Raw genomic sequence first — 17,600 nt, forward strand, 5'->3', positions numbered from 1 at the left:
CCCGGGGAAGGGGCGGGAGCGCGCAGGCGCAGTGCCGCGCGGCGGCGGGCTCTTCCGTTCCCGCCCGGCTGCGTACCGCCGGGCGCGGGGCTGCCGGGCGCCGCGCTCGGAACCTTCGGGGAGGTTTGAATCGCCGGTGGTTGTAACGGCCCCGGCTGGCGGGCGGCGCTAAGGAGGGGCAGGGCGGCGGCGCGCCCTGCTCTCTGTGCCGGGCGGGGGCGGCGCGGGCGCTGGCGCCCGGCGCTACGGTGAGTGGTGCATGCCCGTGCCTCCTGGGAGCAAGGGGTGGGCGGCTGGGAGCGAGCGAGCGTGTGGCGGCGGCAGACCTGCGCGCTTCGCGCCGGTGCTGAGGGAGCGAGGTGCCTGTCGGGGTGAGGGCAGGGCGCCCTGCTGAAGCTCTTCCTGCCCGCTTCGAGCTTGTGCCTTTGGGGGTCAGAGTGGGGGGCTGGGACAGTTTGGTAGGAGCAAATGCGGGGCGCAGTGGCAGCCCGAGCCCCGCCGAGCGTGTCCCTCGCTGCTGGGCATGGCTGCCGCGCCTGCTGTTACGGTTTGGTCGCTGGGTGTCAGTGCGCTGAAACAAAACGGCTCGGGCTTCGCCCGGTGGCAGCCGGCGTTGTGCAGGCAGAGGGAGAAGCGGCTGATCGGGAGTGCCTTCCTCCCTGGTCTTGCAGCCGTGAGGGAAGCACAGAATTGGTGTCACTTTTCTGCAGTCTGGTGTGTCAGCCGGCAAAAGCCTAGAAACCGGGAGGAGAAAAGAAAGCCTTCCTTCAGGTCGGCTGGAGAAAGCTTTGGGCTGAGCAACAAGTACGTGTAGGACTGGAGGTGTGGGTGGAGGAAACTTCTCTTTACTCCTTTCCTTAGGCAAGGTAGAGCTATGTTCTCTGTTGCTTCTTATCAAGTACCTGCTCTTTCAGCGTACAGATGGCATAGCATAGACTTTTATGCATAATCTGAGTATGTTTCAGGATCAGTGTGAATGCTGGAGATTTATATAGTTCAACTTGGACATCTGACTTGGATATCCCTTAAAAATGTGACTCTGTACTGCTGCGTAAGAAACTAGACTTCTAACTTCAGCCCTTTAAAACACATATGTTTTAAATGAAATAAATTTTGTATGCTTACTTTCTTCATTATTATAAGCTGCAAGGGGTAATTTGTAATTTATTCATTAGGATCTTTGTGTAAACAAATGTGGTGTGCTGTGATTCCCTTCCTCCAAAACAGAGGAGGAGAATCATCAATCCATTTTGTTCACAAATAGGCACGAGCTATTAAAGATTTAAGATTATAAACTGAAAAGCACAACTCTTACTTTTTTCTCCTTCCCCCACCCGATACCCTCAGTTCCTCCCATAGTTTGTCATTCATCCTGCCCTAGGTCAGCAGTTTTGTCTTCTATGTATCTGTGTTTATTTTGCTAATTGAACAAAAGCCACAGACCATGGTTGGTCTGGGTGCAGAGTGGTTAAAGTGAGTTGCAGTGGGATTTGAGCAGTCATAGCGTATAGGAGTGCTAGGTCCAACAGAAGGCTGCTAGAAAGCCAATGAAGTGATTTTTATTGTAGTAGGTTGGTTGTGTCTGCTCTGGATGAGGCTACCTGTGACCTGCCTGGGAAAGGAAGTTGTAGAACAACATTGCAATCAAAACTCCGGAAATAGATGCCATTAGTTAAGTTGGAACATCAGTGGACAACAGTGCATAAAGTATCCCTCCAGTGGATTCAGCCTCTGTTTTCCCGTACTTTGATCTTACACACTATAGTAGAAAAGTATTTATAGTAGGAATACGTCTAATATTTGTATGCTGTATTACGTGATACATATTGGGATTGCTTTTTTTTCTTTTGTGCCCTCACAACATGCATAACAACTACTCGTAATATCTTGTAGTAATCTTGTGGTTTTTTTCATCACTGGATTGGTTTTCTCCTTATTTGTTCCCAAATTTATAGCTGCAGTCTTTATTCCTAATTACATATTCTTTCATTCTATGCTAATAAAGTTCACTTTTCTGTTAAATCAGGACTTCTTTTTGTCTTGCTGAATGACAATCAAATTCTTATTTATATTATGTTCCTGACTTTGTCATGACAAGTCGCCATTAACATGATCCTACTTTATGTTGCAGTATAAACTTCAGATATTAAATACGAAGTCTGATCCTTTAAACAAAGTTCTATTAAAAGTTTCAATAGTAACTGTTGTAGACTTTCCATTAGTCCATTACATATCTTAAAATACTTTAATCTTTATCTTTGCTAGTTTGATGAATAATTTCATGTATGATACTTCCACATTTTAATGAGATTCAAATAGTTCAGACCTGCTGCTTTTTCTCTGTCTGCAATAGTAATTCCCAAACTGTTATTAAAGTCATGATAAGTGGTGCTGAAACTGTGAAATTTATTACTTCAGTTAAAATCTTTGTGAATAAATTTTTTGAGGATATATTGATGCAAAAGTTTTGGTAGTGATTAATGTAGAAAATATCATCTTGATATTTTTGAGAGGAAGTTCTAAAGCTAAAACTCAGATTCTGGATAGCTCGTTTCTTGTTTGGTTTTTTCCTCTCCTCCTTTGCATCTTTAAGTATTTCTTTTTTGCTTTAGCTTTTAAAGTTGTGTTTATTGTGAGGTCTGATTAAAAGGCTCTTTATTGCTGAAGTCAATTTCTACTACCCCCGTGTTTTTTGACAGTCAGTGTAGGTACTACCTATGCTGATGCTTGTCATAAGGACTTCTGATGATATTTCAATAAAGTTTGTTTGAACTTTCATGTACAAGTTACTCAAGAATTCTGCAGGGAAGACTCTTTTCTTATTTGACTTCAGTATAGCGCAAGAGTTTTCTTCTGAATTTTTTTTTTTTTTGTTGCATTTTCCATTTCATTACTCTCTTTGTCTTAGATGTCCAGGTGATATAACAGTGAAAGTCGTAACCCTGATCTTTAGTTTGGACCTTAGTAATTATAGGATTTAAATCTTGCCTTTTTCCTTCCTTTTAGAGAGAGAATTCAATTGTAACAGCCTGAATGGATGCCCGTCTTCATGCTTGTGTGATGAATAAATTCCAAGAGCATACAAGCAGCTCTTTCCCGATCAAAGTAATTTAAACATAAAACCGTGTTTATGTAGGAAACTGAAAGTAGCATAACAAAAAGGTATGTAACTAAATGGTGAAATGCATCTGCTCATTCCTTTGTGTTTATCATGTTAAATTGCACATTACAGGAAATTTGATATTTCCATTTTAATATTTAGTGGACATAACAGTAACTTATTTTGAAATCCCTGCTATACAAAATTATTTCAAGAAGGTCAGATGAAAATTTATTACATTTCTAACTTTGCTTTGAAGTTTCTTCATTACATTTAGTGGAAAGAAGTTTTTTTAATCTTTCTCATGTGTCAAAGAATTAATGAGGGAAGTATTTGATGCTATTTTTCATAATGCAGTCAACATCTAGAATAGAAATTAACTACCATTTGCAGTTATGTAACGCATTTTAATATTTACTGTGTCTGATATAATAAATGCTTTTGTCTGTGATGCTTGATAGTATAAGCTTTCTGACTTTTTGTCTGCTGAAATCAAATTAGTTTGAAAAAAACACATTCAGCTGGCAAAAGTGAAAGTGAAATGCTGCTCAAACTCTTTCTGCAGGTTGGCCCAAACATGCAGATCTGCAGGGTGAACTGAATTGGGGAACTGATCTCATTGAAGAAAACAGAAAAGTTGGGGGGGGAGGGGAGAATGTTTGTTTTCTGTATCAGTTTTCAGTGGAATCAGTGCCTTGAGTCAGCTTATTTTGCTACATAAAGAATTATTTGAGCTCAAGGGGATGAGACTGGAACAGAAGAGGCAGAGACAGGAGACGATGCTTCTCTCTGTTGCATTGCTAGTTTAAAGTGGCTTTTATTACTAAGGCTGTAACTTGACAATCTTTATTTCATTGAGATTCTTTAAATTAATAATCTTAAAAACTTACTGGAAATATCTGACTTTCACTTGTTGATATGTTCCATAAGGCTGTGATGTGTTAGTCTGGCATTGGTTGGCCCAGGTTAAATTTTGCATGCCCTCGGATTGCTCCCCTATAACCAACCTGTTAATGACTGCTGCTGCCACCAAGGTGCGCAGAGCCTTGTGGAGGGGCAGGTTGTCACCCTGTGCTGGGGTGACCCATCCAATTGTCAGGTCAGTGCTGTGGGAATCTGAGCCAATCAGAGTTGGGCATTGTGCACCCAGTCCCCCAGCTGACCGGGGTCTGGAAGCTCTGGCAGGGAGAGACCCATCCAAGGCCTTGTGGGAGCTGGGGCCTGGACAAGCCCTCACCTGGAGGAAGATCTAGAGGGGCTCCAGGAGTGCCTGAGGGCAGTAATGGAGAGGACCCCACAGCCCTGCCCCAGGACTGTGCACTGCACAGCTGGAACAGCTATGCTGACCCCCTGCAACTCTTCTGGTCCGATTCTCTCCTGGACCTCATCACCTCCCCTGCAGGACAGGGAGGTTGTGTAAGGAACTGTTACGTTGACCCAACTGGCTTCTCTCTTGGACTGTGCTGTCTCTCCCACAGGACAGGGAAGTCAAGTCGCTTGTTAGTGTTAAATATGTCTGTGATTAGAAGTGCTTTAGTATCCAAGCTTGTTTAGTTTTTACACTGTCAATGCAGTCTCAAACTGTGGCATGTGTTAACAACTCTGGATGTGCAAAATTGTTAATACTGTTGTTATCCCTTATTAGTAAAATAAAAGCATCTTGTTTACCTTGATCAAGTTACATGGCTTCGCAGAAGCAGGTTGGTGGTGTGCAGAAACAGCACAGGAACATGGTGAACCTAAATTTTCCTTTATTCTACTTTAATTGATTCTGCATATTCATTTTCTAGGCATTTCCTAAATACATATAATTAATATTTTCTTTTTTTCCGTACAAATCACTGATTAAAACTGCATCAGTGCTTATACGAGAGGATGGAGCCAGACTCTTCTTTTTTTCAGTGATGCCCAGTGACAAGACAAGAGTCAACAGGCACAAACCGAAACACAGGAAGTTCTATCTGAATCTAAGGAAAAGTTTCTTTACTGTGAGGGTGACTGAGCACTGGAACAGGTTGCCCAGAGAGGTTGTGAAGTCTCCATCTTTGGAGATACTCAAAAGCCGTCTGGACATGGTCCTGGGCAACGTGCTGTAGGTGACCCTGCTTGAGCAGGGTGGCTGGATGAGATGATCTCCAGAGGTCCCTTCTAACCTCAGCCATTCAATGATTCTGTTGTTTTTACAACTTCAAGCTTGAACTCCAATACTAACCAAAGGCAAGTCTAGCAAATATCATGAAGTCTAATGTTAAAAGGCAAATAGAATCACATTTAATTTCCTTGTTAATCAACAAACAATTTCATCTTGATAGAGTAATGAAGTTGTCTTTCTTTTGCTGTAATTTTAAACTTAGGCTTATATTCACTCAGATTTCAATTCTGAAAAATAAAGTGTTTGTTGCAACATTTGCTATGATCCTTAATATTTCTTTTGCAGTATTAAATAAATGTGCATCTATGTCTACCATACTTTTTTTTTTTTTTCTTCAGTACTCATGGGCAAGAGGAAAGAAGAAAGTGTTTCACAGCCTGGGTCCCACAAAAGACGGAGACAAGAATACACGGGTGAACCTAGTGATGAGTGTAGTGAAGAAGAAAAATCACAGCTGTTGGCTGATAGTAATTTTTCTTCACCATCGGTAAGCTGTTTAAAAAGTCTGTAAGAAATTAAGATACCAGAAAAAGTTGGTATAAAAACAATGGTCTCTGATTTTGGTTGACATTGCAATAAATGTTTTGCATGTAGGATTCAATGAGAACAATACAAAAAAAAAGCTAGTGGTAATGTGTCTGTGATGCAGACTTTTGTAGGAGTTCCTTCTTACCTTTGAAACAAAGAAATTTATTTCTTTTGGATTGTATAACTATAGCAGTTGATCATAGAACAACAGCATTCTGATTTTACAGAATGTATACTACTGAAGTTAAAGTGAACAAAATAAGTAATCAACCAAATAAAGGAAAAAGATTTTTTTGATAGAATTTTAACGTTTGGTTTAGAGTTGTGGTAAAAGCAGAGAAAATATTTGGAAAAGCAGTAAATTACTAAAAGAAGCACTAGCTCCTCGCTTGTTTTGTGTAGGTAATGTTTTCAAATGACTGTAATAAATTTTAATGTTTGAAACCTGTATTTTGATATAAATGAAACTTTAAAACAAAACAGAAGAATATTATTTCTTCTGCTTTTCTGTAACAGTTGAATTCTAGCTTGATGAGTAGAATTATTAAAATAGTTTTTGAGCATGCAATTACTATACTTCCTGTTGTAAGACACTGTAGCTGATCTTTGATACTTGGAGGCATTATCCCTCATTTTCTTTTTCTTGGACAGCAGATGTGCTGTGTCATTGGTTCCTCCTGAGCACAGCTTTCCTAAAAAACACTGCTTTTCTAAAGCTCTGGAGATGGAACTAAAACTTTCTGTCAAAACAATACCTCACTGGTTTTCTGGTGGGCTGTACCTTCAACTTCTAGTTTCATTTCATGTTTCTAACCTGTCCTAGAAACTGTCACAAATAGATCAATAAATAAAGAGCATCTTGAAAAGACTTCTTTGTTACTTGAGTGATATAAATAACAGTGTAGAATCTATGATCTTAATCATGCATACTTATTAATGATAAGCTAGTTATTGGGAGAACAGAAAGTTACCATTGATGAGTGATCAGCCTTGGTAACTGATTTGATCTTGTTTTATTACATAACCGTGTATCTAAAATAAACTGTATTTAATTAAAATGTGCACATAAGAACCAAATTTAATAGTTAATTCTTTAGACCGTAGGGGAAGTTGGGATAATTGAAAGTATTCAACTGAAGAACTTTATGTGCCATTCAATGTTGGGGCCTTTTCAGTTTGGATCAAATCTCAATTTTGTGGCTGGAAACAATGGAAGTAAGTATTAATTGCATCATTTCTCTCCAAGAACACTTCTGTTAATAACTTAAAGCATCTAATTTTTCTTCAAAATGAATAGCTATCTCATCTCTGTATCTTTTAGGAATGGGGATTGATTTGGACTCAGGGAGCACAGGTCTATCTCAGTAGTTCCAAGCTGTTCAGGAAGTTAGGTCTTAAATACAGAGACTTGCAAAACACAATATACATTTTTTTCATAGCTAAATCATGCATAGATTTATATTTTATTAAATGTAAAAATTGAGAGCTTAAAAACTTTCAGATATTTATTTAAATGATAATGTGAATTCGATTTCTTTTATTGTAAGAGTGTCTTCTGTATGGTCTAGGCAGGGAGAGGGAAATCTTTCCTCCTGAGTTAGAACATCTTGTTGAACCCAAATTGCTGAGGAGAAATAACAAAAGTTTGAATGTTGCTTTTGGCTCAGTGTGGTTTTTTTTTGGGGGGGGTGGGGGGAAGAACCTTGGAAATGCTTGTTTTTCCTAGAACTGGAATCATTGCTACTTTATGCATCTGTCCAGTAAAGACAGAAATTAGAATTTAAGTGCTGAATACATAAGCAATCAAACTTCTGAAAATGTGTGATTGAAACATGAGTGAACTGGATAAAGAGCTATAAGAATTTCTTTTTTAAATAACTTCAGCACTTCTCATTACAGGTGGAAAGAGTTCTGTATTGACTGCTCTTATTGTTGGACTTGGTGGAAAAGCCACTACAACTAATAGAGGTTCCTCTTTAAAAGTGTTTGTAAAAGATGGAGAGTCGTAAGTAAAACTTTTTCAGTCTTAAATTTGACTATATTTTTCAGGTTAACCGATCAATTTTTTGGTTAATTCAGAATTCAAACCACATTCCATCTTTTCTATCAGAATGTCTTAACCAGTGGGCTATAGATTACCCTGGTTAGGGATGCCTGTAGAAGGTAAGCAGCTGTTTACTGAAGAAACCAAAGGCTGGAGACGAAACAAGCAAGAGGGAACTAGATTCTACAATCTAAAGATGAGAGCAGTCAGATGGGAGGGGAAGGAGGGAGATCTGTGTTCTGCTTCCTGCTTTCACAACTATTTGCTTTCAGCTAATGATCTGTCTGGAGCATAAAAGGAGCAAACAGCCCAGTGTACAGCAGTTTGTCTGGTCATGCGTATTTGCTGATTTGATTCCAGCAACATCAGTATATCTTGATTTGACTTTTATCATGACTGACTTACATTTGTGACCTAAACAAGACTTGGAAAATTTTTGTGGAAAGTTGGAATTTCTGGTTTTGGAATTAATATCAGTTGTCTGAATTTTTCAGTTCTGCAGATATTTCAATAACATTGCAAAACCAAGGTAGAGATGCGTTTAAGCCTGAAGTGTATGGTGACTCTATTATTGTGAATCAGCACATTAATCTTGATGGAAGCAGAAATTACAGACTGAAAAGCAAATCGGGTTAGTGATAGTTTTGTTTTGCTCTCAGTTTTAAAAGCTCTTAGAATGTTTTTATTGCTTTAATTGCTTTGAAGTTAGTAAAGGATGATGTTTCTCTTATTAAGGTCAGCATTTTTGCATTTACCTTAAATTGTGACATGCTAACATATTCTTAAGCAGTTGTGTCCAGTTCTGCATGATGTGAGATCATACAGTATTTTACTTTATGTATATCCGTGTGATGAGGCTGAACATAGTTACTAGTTTTTGAATTTCTAATGAATTTCCTGATTTACCTACATTCTGACAGAAAAGGTTTTAAGAGGCAAGTAGTAATTTTTAATTAATAAATCTTTCTAAACAAGTGCAAATACAATACTGGAGATAAAAGAAATGGTGTTTCTAGCTTAACATGGAAACAGTGCCTAAAAAATTTCATTTTTACTTTAAGAGGCACTAAGTTGAATGGAAGGCTGGGATTTTGTATGTGCTTTTACTATAGACCTATTGGTATTTTTTTTTTTCTTTCTCTTTTGTGCTGTTAGGCACCTTAATTTCTTCAAAGAAAGAGGAACTCGTAGCAATACTGGATCATTTCAATATACAGGTAACTGTTGCGGTGATTGAATTCTGTGAAATTTAAGACGTTAGCTTATAACGTTACAATTTTTTAAATAAAAAGCAGTGCTTCATTTTTTTTAAATGAGAGAAGTTCAGGTCTTTCTTATTAATTCTTTCATGATCACATCCAATGGCAAAAGAAAACTTTAATTTAATTCAGCTCACTTAGTGCAGAATATGGCTCTGTCCCAATATATGTGTTAGATTTAATCTGCGAGCTTAAAGTCATATTCCTTGTTAATGAAAGTCTTAGCTTACTTGGTTTCTTTCATACCTGGTGTTTATTTTGCTTTATTTTTTTCCTGCTCATTCTCAACTTGCCAGTTTTTGATGTTGGAGAAATTTAAGGATTTTTTTGCTGCTGAACTGATTTAGGAACAATCAGGTAGTGCACATAAAGCTATGGAATCTTCAATATGTTCAGCATATCAAATAATATCAGCTTCTATTAGTAAATTCTGAATTTTATTTTGTGCAAATTTCCATAAGAATATATTGGGCAATTAATTGAATTGAATGTAATACTTTGATCAATTGTATAGAGAGAAATTAAACAACATTGGGCAAAACTGCTAATCCCAGTCTTATTAAAAGTAAACGAACAAAGCAGGCCCTGTCTTTCTAGAAGTCAATTCTCCTCCTGAAAATAGTTTCTTAGTTTGTCCTTGTGTGGTTCAAGTTTGTACTTGGTAGAGTTTAAAAAATAAGTGGAATACTTAATTTCTAGATCTTTCTCTCCTTATTACTTAAATTGCTGGGCAAGGAACAGGGAGGTGGTTTTCTTACTTTCATGGATTAAGTGAAAACACTTTTTTTTTCTTAAAATGGAAAGCAAGTATTTTACTCTTATAGGTAGATAATCCTGTGTCTGTTTTAACCCAAGAGATGAGTAAACACTTCTTACAATCTAAAAATGAAGGTGACAAGTATAAGGTAAGAAAAATCATTTGATGTTTTGATTAAGTATGGCAATATAATTTTTAAAACTAGTCATTTTTTTCAGTTTTTTTTTTTTTTTTTTAAGAAACATAACAATCAAAAAAAGTAATTGAAGTCAAAATACTTGGTTTCAAATTTTAGGAAGAGGCATTTAGAGAGAGAAAAAAAAATCCAGAATCCTTATGTTTAATTACCTGATTACAATAGCCATCCAGCTACTTCTAAAAATATTTTTTTTAAAAGTTCCTCTTCTCTAAAGAGATTGCTAAGTTAGTTCATCATTCAGAGATATTCCACCAGTTTATTGTATTTTGGATATCATTTAGTATGCATAGAGGTTGAGATGGGTGGTCTTTCTATTATTATTGTAGTTCATTTAGATAAGCTACAGAATCTGACATCTGTATCTCTGCTCCTTTTCAGTTTTTTATGAAGGCAACTCAGCTGGAACAAATGAAAGACGATTATTCATATATTATGAAAACAAAAGAAAATACATGTATTCACATAGAGCAAGGAGTAGAGGTATGTTTCAGTTTCAATAAGTATTAGTGCAGGACTGAGCACTGAATGAATAATAGTTAACATGCATAGTTTTGTTTTGGTTGGATTTCTGTGACATTAGTCTTCAAAGAATAAAGCTTCCCAAAGTTTTGTATTGCATCACAACTTTACACACTCACTCACAGTTGAACCTTTTTTTGTTGTTGTCGCTTTTTTCCTTAGCGTCTACGAGAGCTTAAGCTTCATTATTGCGAAAAAAAGGAACGTTACAAAAGCATTGGGTTTGTGAATGAAATGCGAAATCATCTTGAAGATTTGAAACACAAAATGGCATGGGCAGTGGTAAACTTGTTTCCTAATATGTTTCCTAATACAAAACCCATTTAAATTGTTATTTATCTTTTGTGAATGTTCTGATGTATGCTCATAAATGCTTATGCTTAGGTGAGTGAAATGGAAAGAGAAATACAACCAATCAAAGAGTGCATCAGAGCTGAAGAAGAACGTACAGAAAAGTTTCTTCAGAAGCTAGAGGAATGTCAGGTACGTATATATTTTAAACCATGTTTTAATTTAGTTCTGGTTCCTTGACTCAAGAATACAATATTTAAAACTGTGATTCTCCTTTTGTGTGTAAGCTGTTGATACTGGCCTTCTCAGCTTTTTCACAAGCTGCTGCAACCTAAAGAACATTGTAAATATTAGTGGTTAGCTTTTATACACTACTTTAGTCATTTAAAACTTAATAGTAACATTTGCATTCTACGCTTCCTTGGAGAATAATGTTAGGGCATTTTGTTTTGTATTGTTTAGGAGGAGTGTGTGTCTGAGTGTGGTTATTGTGTTGATACTTCTGACTCATGTAAGGGTTATTTTGTATTGACTAGGAGTTTGAGATGGCTAGTATTTCATATACCAGTGAATGGACATTTAAAACATTTCTTTTAGTTTTATTGTTGAGAGTACTTATCCAACACCTATTTCTGTAACATAGTGCATTTTTTTGAAATCTGCTACGTAGGCTTCTTTAGATATCATTGCCCATAGAAAAGATCAGTATCTGATTCCAGGAAACGTCTGGAAATTGACTCTTCTGATGGTACTAAGATTTCTGGATGCAGTAAGAAAGATTAATTTTGCTAAGCATTCAGATTCACATAAATCTGCTTTTTGCAGAGAAATACTAATTTTTTTGGTCTATTAGAACTCCCTTTCCAAAGGAAGGTATTCATTTCTCACTGAAGTGTGTGTGCATACATACATATATAAAAATAAATATATAGTTATTTGTGCTATAATTGAAGTGATTTTACTTTATTGCAAAAACATGTCTATTAAAGGACATTAAAGAACATTGTCTAGATAATGGTTTCTCATCAAAAGTGAGAGATGTCAGCAGATAGAAGAAAGCTATTATTCAAAATTATCTATAGCGTTAAGAAGTTTGGAGAAAATTTTACTTCATTGCTGCTTGTAATTCATTATCTTTTTGCTATAAAGGTAAAAGTAAATGAAGCAGAAGATAAGTACAAAGCAATACAAGACAAGTTAGTAAAGATAAGTGAAGAAGCACAAGCCCTACATCCTCAGTGTATTTCTTCAAAAGCTGATGTGCAGGCAGGGAGAAAAGCATTCAATGAGGCTGAGGTAAGCAGAAGAACTGTTGAAGATTATATTGATTTAAAGCCTTAATCCTGTTCTAATCCTTCTCTATTCATATGCATTTTTTGCATCTGTGTCTAGGATTCCTGAATGCATCATGCAGTTCAGTGCAGTTCAAAGCAGATGCAGCTTTCTGCTTGAGTTGCAAGTAGCTTCTGTTTGGGGCCATAGAGTTTATATCTTTACACAGGTATTAAGCAATGGACTGCTTAGGCCAGCATAAATGATTCAAGAATTGGAAAAGGAGCAAGTAATACAGTTAATTAAAGTTCTGTTTTTCTTAAATATAGGAAATTATTGTTCAGATACAGTTCAGTAACTATTTCCTCAAAATTGCAGTTATGTCAGTTCTTTTCTGAAATAATTCTTGTTTCTGTTGATTAAACTAATATGTCTGACTTCCTTCTTAGGCCCTTTATAATCGTTTCAGAACTGAGTTAAAACGTCTGGGAAAAGATGATGAACAGCTACGTAAACGAATTCAAGAACTGAAAAATAGGTAAATACAGATACAGTGATTCTTGTGTATATTTATTTAGGTATAGGTATTCAGGAAGTGAGCTCTTCTGGTTAATGAGGAAATTTGACAATACTTGTGCAGTAACAGAAAATACTTACTTAATCTGTAGCAGGGTCTAGTCAAATATTTAAATATCTGTGGCCCTGTTTCTTTGTCTGCCAAGACTTTGACCAGAAGGCAATGAGGTAATGGGGCAGGGAAAAAAAGCTTTTCTTTAATTTGGTGATAGTATACCTTTTTTAACTTCAGTGGTGTTATAGAACAAGTATTCCTCAACCCCAAATGTAATAGGAATGCTAAACTGGGAGAACCGTATGTGATTACAAATGAAAAAAGGGCACAGTAGGATGCAGTAGGGTTTATGTTGTGTAGATCTTGTAAATGTACTGAATCTTAAATATAGTTTTCTGATGCATAGATCTTTTTATATGATAAAATTTCTAAAACAAAGTTCTCATAAATCATCAGTTTGATTTTAAAACACTGAAGTGTGATCTGTTCTAGTGCTAATCAGGTTTCAGAGCCTGAGAAATTGGAAAGACAAAGGAAAATTGCACAGTTAAAAGAGCATTTAAAGGCATTCCATGATCAAGAAATAATGATTGCTCAACAGATGGATCAGTTTCAGCAGGCCATATACAAGTATAAGGAAGAACAAGCTACACTGAGGTAGGTAATGTTTTTGAATATATATGCATTTCCTTGCATTCCCTGAGGTATTAGGCTTCAGTGTGGGTGGTTGTTTTTTTTTTTTTTTTTTTTTTTTTTTTTTTTTTTTTTTTTTTTTTTTTTTTTTTTTTTTAGCATATTTTAGGACTTGCTAAACCTTTGGCAGGGCATGGCTGAATTTAGAAACATCTAGAAAATAAAACTCGTTTCATTAACTAATTTAAAGCTTGATATAAATCCAGACTGTCAGGTTTAATGTCCTTCTCTTTTTCTTCTTATTGCCTGTCCCTTCTCTTATCCCACAAAGAGACTATCATTTAGGTGTTTTCCGTCTTATTTAATACACTAGTATATCTGGATACAACATCACAAAATATGTAACGTGGAATAAGGAATTACGTGCGCTTAGGGATAACAATTCTGTCTGTAGCCAAATTCAAATTTAGAGACTTCAAACTGCTTACTTCAAGTGTTTAATTAGTCCCTACCTGAACTAGAAAAGCAAAGCATTCTTATGCTTTGATTTGGAAGCCTGAATTTAAAGAATGGTTCCTGGCAGTGGTTGTGGTGATATTGTCGTTATTGTCTTATGAGATTTGAGAATAGCTGCTTATTGCACTTAATTAAAAGATGTTTGAACTAATGCATCATCAGAACCAACATAGTTTCTTTTTATGTTCTGTTGAAGACCTTCCTGGAAGACATTGAAATTGAAGTATGTAAATAGGAACAAATACAACTTCTGTTTGCATAACCTGAACTTTATCTTGTGTATTTCTGTCATTTTATGTCTATATAGTATGTTGTATACACAGTGATATTCATCTCATAAATTTTTAATGTGTTTAAGTGTCTTTATCTGTAAAACTTAATTCATGTTAGAACAGTCTGTCTTGCTGTTGGGCTTTTTGGCTTAATTGGGTTTTTCACTGAATACTGTTAATATTTTGTATTTTCTGATATTTTTGGAAACCTTTCTTTTTATCTTCTTTGGCGTTCTCATCTCTGTTGCACTGTTTCCCTTTGTACTTTTCACCATGGTGAAGAAGCAAAATCTTGTAAAACCTTTGCGGAGTAGTCAGTTTCTTCTTGCTTTCCTTTGTCTCATGTTTCCTGAAGCTCTAAAATATTGTTGCAGGTCTATAGCTAGCTGTATATTGAAGTGTTGAGAAGGTCTTGACACACTGTCTTTTTAGTATTTGAAAACAGACTTTATCATAATTATTTCTATTAAATTAAGGCATCATAAGCTGTTGATACTGAAAAAAATTCTTTTCTCTTAGGAAAGAAGAACATGATGTGAAGCAAGCACTGGATGCCAAACTGAAACAGCTGAGAGAGCTGAAAGATAGTAAAACAAATACCTTGAAAAGATTTGGACCACATGTGCCGTCATTTCTTGAAGCAGTCGAAGCAGCCTACAGGCAAGGGCACTTTAAATACAAACCTGTTGGACCTTTAGGTAAGAAAGATATCTGAAAACGTTTTTTTGGAATACTTCCTCATGGGTTTTATTGCAGTGAACAGTGAACTTACAGGAAAAAAAAATTGTCATTTAAAGAGCCTGAGAGATATTTTTCTTTTCTCCTTTATTTCCTGGACTAAAGGCTTTCTCTTGGTAAGCTATCTGTTAGTTCTGTTCTTTTTATTCACATGAACTAGCTAACATCTACTGATCTTCTTCACTTTTGCAGCTGTTTGTGTTAAGGTATTTTAAGTAGTTACAATAGTAGACTTCCTGTCTGCACCTCTCTCCCTCTTCAATTGCTTTGATTTGATTTCATGGCTCATTACAGTTCTTGTTTTCTTTCAGCCCTTCAGGCTTTTCTTTATTTAGGAAAATTGGGTTTGAGGGATTTAAAATGTTCTCTGTTCCTAAATTTAGGTGACATAAAAGGCACTTTTATAGTAGTGGAAGGGCATGTAGCTAAATTGTGTATGATATCATATGGCTTCTGGGAGGAGGAGGCTGTGGGACTTGGAGCAGTTGGCATAATCTTCAAAAAATTATTCCACTTTGAGTCTGAGGAATTTTCTTTTGAGGAGATATCCAATAATTGTATGGCTGTCAAGGCCACCCCTCTAGTGGTTTATTTTGCAAAGATAATATAAAATATATTTTTAAATGGTCTGACATAAAGAGTGCTTTGAATTGAATTGTGATGTTTGAAGGAGTTTGTAAAGTCTCTCAAGGAAAAACTACATAGCTGAAGATCTTGCTGTTTGATTAGACCGTGTTAATGTTTGATTAGACCATGAGGAGACGACTAGCATGTCAAATCTGTTGTAAGCTCTTGATGCAGCCTGGTGGTTGAGACGTGATGCAGAAAGATTTTCAGGAAAGAGGCCTTTCCCCTTACCAGTAGGGAAACAGTTTATGAAGAGGATGTATGAGGTCTTCCAGTGATGCATTGTAATGCAGAGAGCATTTAAAAGATTTAAGAGACTGAGAAATAGAGTTACTAGAAAGGCAGTGTTCCTGGTGGACAAAAAGTTAACTATGAGCCAGCAATGTGTCCTTGTGGCCAAGAAGGCCAGTGGTATCCTGGGTTGCATTAGGAAGAGCACTTCCAGTTCAAGAGAGATGAAGAGCTACTGGAGAGAGTCCAGCAAAGGACTTCTATGATGATGAAGGGACTGGAGCATCTCTCATATGAAGAAAGGCTGAGAGAGCTGGGACTGTTCAGCCTGGAGAAGAAGTCTTCCCCCCTCAATCTTCTCTTCAGGAGATCTTATCAATGTGTATAAGTATCTGAAGGGAGGGTGTAGAGAGGATGGGGCCAGACTCTTCAGTGGTGCCCAGTGATAGGATAAGAGGCAACAGGCACAAACTGAAACACAGGAAGTTCTGTCTGAACATGAGGAAAAACTTCTTTATTGTGCAGGTGACTGAGCACTGGAACAGGTTGCTTAAAAAGGTTGTCGTGTCTCCTTCCTTGGAGATGCTCAAAAGCTGTCTGGACATGGTCCTGGGCAGCCTGCTCTAGGTGAGCCTGCTTGAGCAGGGGGATTGAACTAGATGATCTCCAGAGGTCCCTTGCAACCTCAACCATTCTGTGATTCTGTGACCTAAGGTGGATTCTTTTATCATTTTAGTGCACAACAGTTTAGATTCATTCTGTGATGGAAGTGTCCTGTGCATGTCATAATAGAGCTCTGTTTGTACATAGACCATTACTTACATGTAATAAGTTATATTGGGCATCAGACTACTGTGCTGTGGCTGATCATTGCTGGGTGGGATAGCACTGTCCTGCATTTTGACAGACTTTCATTCAAAGTGTCCACTGGCTGTCTTGTGGGCTTGTCAACCTTGAGATGCTTTACATGGAGCAACCTAGGCTGAACAAATCGAAATTTTCTTGCAAAACTTGGTTTCATTACTGCTATGACCAGCTCTGAAAGTGAATGCTATTTTCAGATGGTGATGGGAATAGGAGCTTCAGCATAATCTGGATGTGAATGTAAAGGGCAAAGAACTGTACATTTACTGTGGAGTGAGAATGTGCTAACATACACTACCAAAGAGAGCTGATGCAATGGAAAGCCTCGTATTTGTTTACCTCACAGCAAAGTTGTTCCTCTGCCTTCACCCTTAGAGCATTAAATTGTTAATAAGCAATCTTTGTTTTGATATGCTGCTGCTGAGCTACCATGAAATTAGTACCTTAGCCGAGTTGGTTACTGACCTCTCAAATAAAACTTGAAAGTAAGTATAGGTCTCTGAGTAAATATAGGTCTTTCTATAGGAAAAAGAAATTATATGTCTGCATTCTCAGGGCATCTTGTCTGTTGTGGGGTTGTTCTGTCTGCCCCCCCCCCCCCCCCCACACACACACACACAAATTTTAGATTTGGTTTTCTCTCTATGTAAGAAAGGACTACTTCAGGTTTTTTTGAGTGGTAAAATGACTATTGGACTTATGGAACATAGCTCCTTAAGTTTTGTCTTTTATGTTTATTTAGGTGCTTTCATTCATCTGAAAGATGCTGAACTTACTTTGGCTGTTGAATCTTGTTTAAAGGGCCTGGTTCAGGCATTTTGCTGTGATAATCATAATGATGAAAGAAATCTTCAGATACTGATGTCAAAATATTATCCACCTGGGTTTCGACCTCAAATAATTGTAAATAAATTTCAGGATAAAGTTTATGATGTTAGACACAGGTAAGTTTTTTATGTTTTGAATTTTATTGCTTAGGCACAATGGTTCAAATTATTATCAATTGGAATCTTATTTTAAAGACTCT

General features: G+C 37.0%; 1 protein-coding gene across 5 annotated transcripts in view; it reads left to right on the plus strand.

Moving 5' to 3' along the window:
- Positions 1-2: 2 nt before the first annotated feature.
- The window catches only part of SMC6 (structural maintenance of chromosomes 6), a 39,019-nt gene continuing 21,421 nt past the window's right edge, over positions 3-17,600 (plus strand). For 3 of the 5 annotated variants that reach the window (XR_010388177.1, XM_026097142.2, XM_026097143.2), the window contains exons 1-16: positions 3-248; positions 3,007-3,162; positions 5,591-5,739; positions 6,878-6,995; positions 7,680-7,785; positions 8,319-8,455; positions 8,980-9,041; positions 9,908-9,988; positions 10,418-10,519; positions 10,721-10,840; positions 10,943-11,041; positions 11,999-12,145; positions 12,571-12,659; positions 13,185-13,349; positions 14,633-14,811; positions 17,316-17,517. Coding sequence is in view for 4 of the 5 variants with exons in the window: in XM_026097142.2 (XP_025952927.2) it covers positions 5,596-5,739; positions 6,878-6,995; positions 7,680-7,785; positions 8,319-8,455; positions 8,980-9,041; positions 9,908-9,988; positions 10,418-10,519; positions 10,721-10,840; positions 10,943-11,041; positions 11,999-12,145; positions 12,571-12,659; positions 13,185-13,349; positions 14,633-14,811; positions 17,316-17,517 (1,751 nt within the window). In the remaining variant the exon portion in view is untranslated. Of the gene's footprint in view, positions 249-3,006; positions 3,163-5,002; positions 5,318-5,590; positions 5,740-6,877; positions 6,996-7,679; positions 7,786-8,318; positions 8,456-8,979; positions 9,042-9,907; positions 9,989-10,417; positions 10,520-10,720; positions 10,841-10,942; positions 11,042-11,998; positions 12,146-12,570; positions 12,660-13,184; positions 13,350-14,632; positions 14,812-17,315; positions 17,518-17,600 lie in introns of all 5 variants that reach the window. The other 2 variants (XM_064508439.1, XM_064508440.1) reach the window with 2 other exon arrangements.

Source organism: Dromaius novaehollandiae, chromosome 3 (genome assembly GCF_036370855.1).
Source record: "Dromaius novaehollandiae isolate bDroNov1 chromosome 3, bDroNov1.hap1, whole genome shotgun sequence".
Lineage (NCBI taxonomy): Eukaryota > Metazoa > Chordata > Aves > Casuariiformes > Dromaiidae > Dromaius > Dromaius novaehollandiae.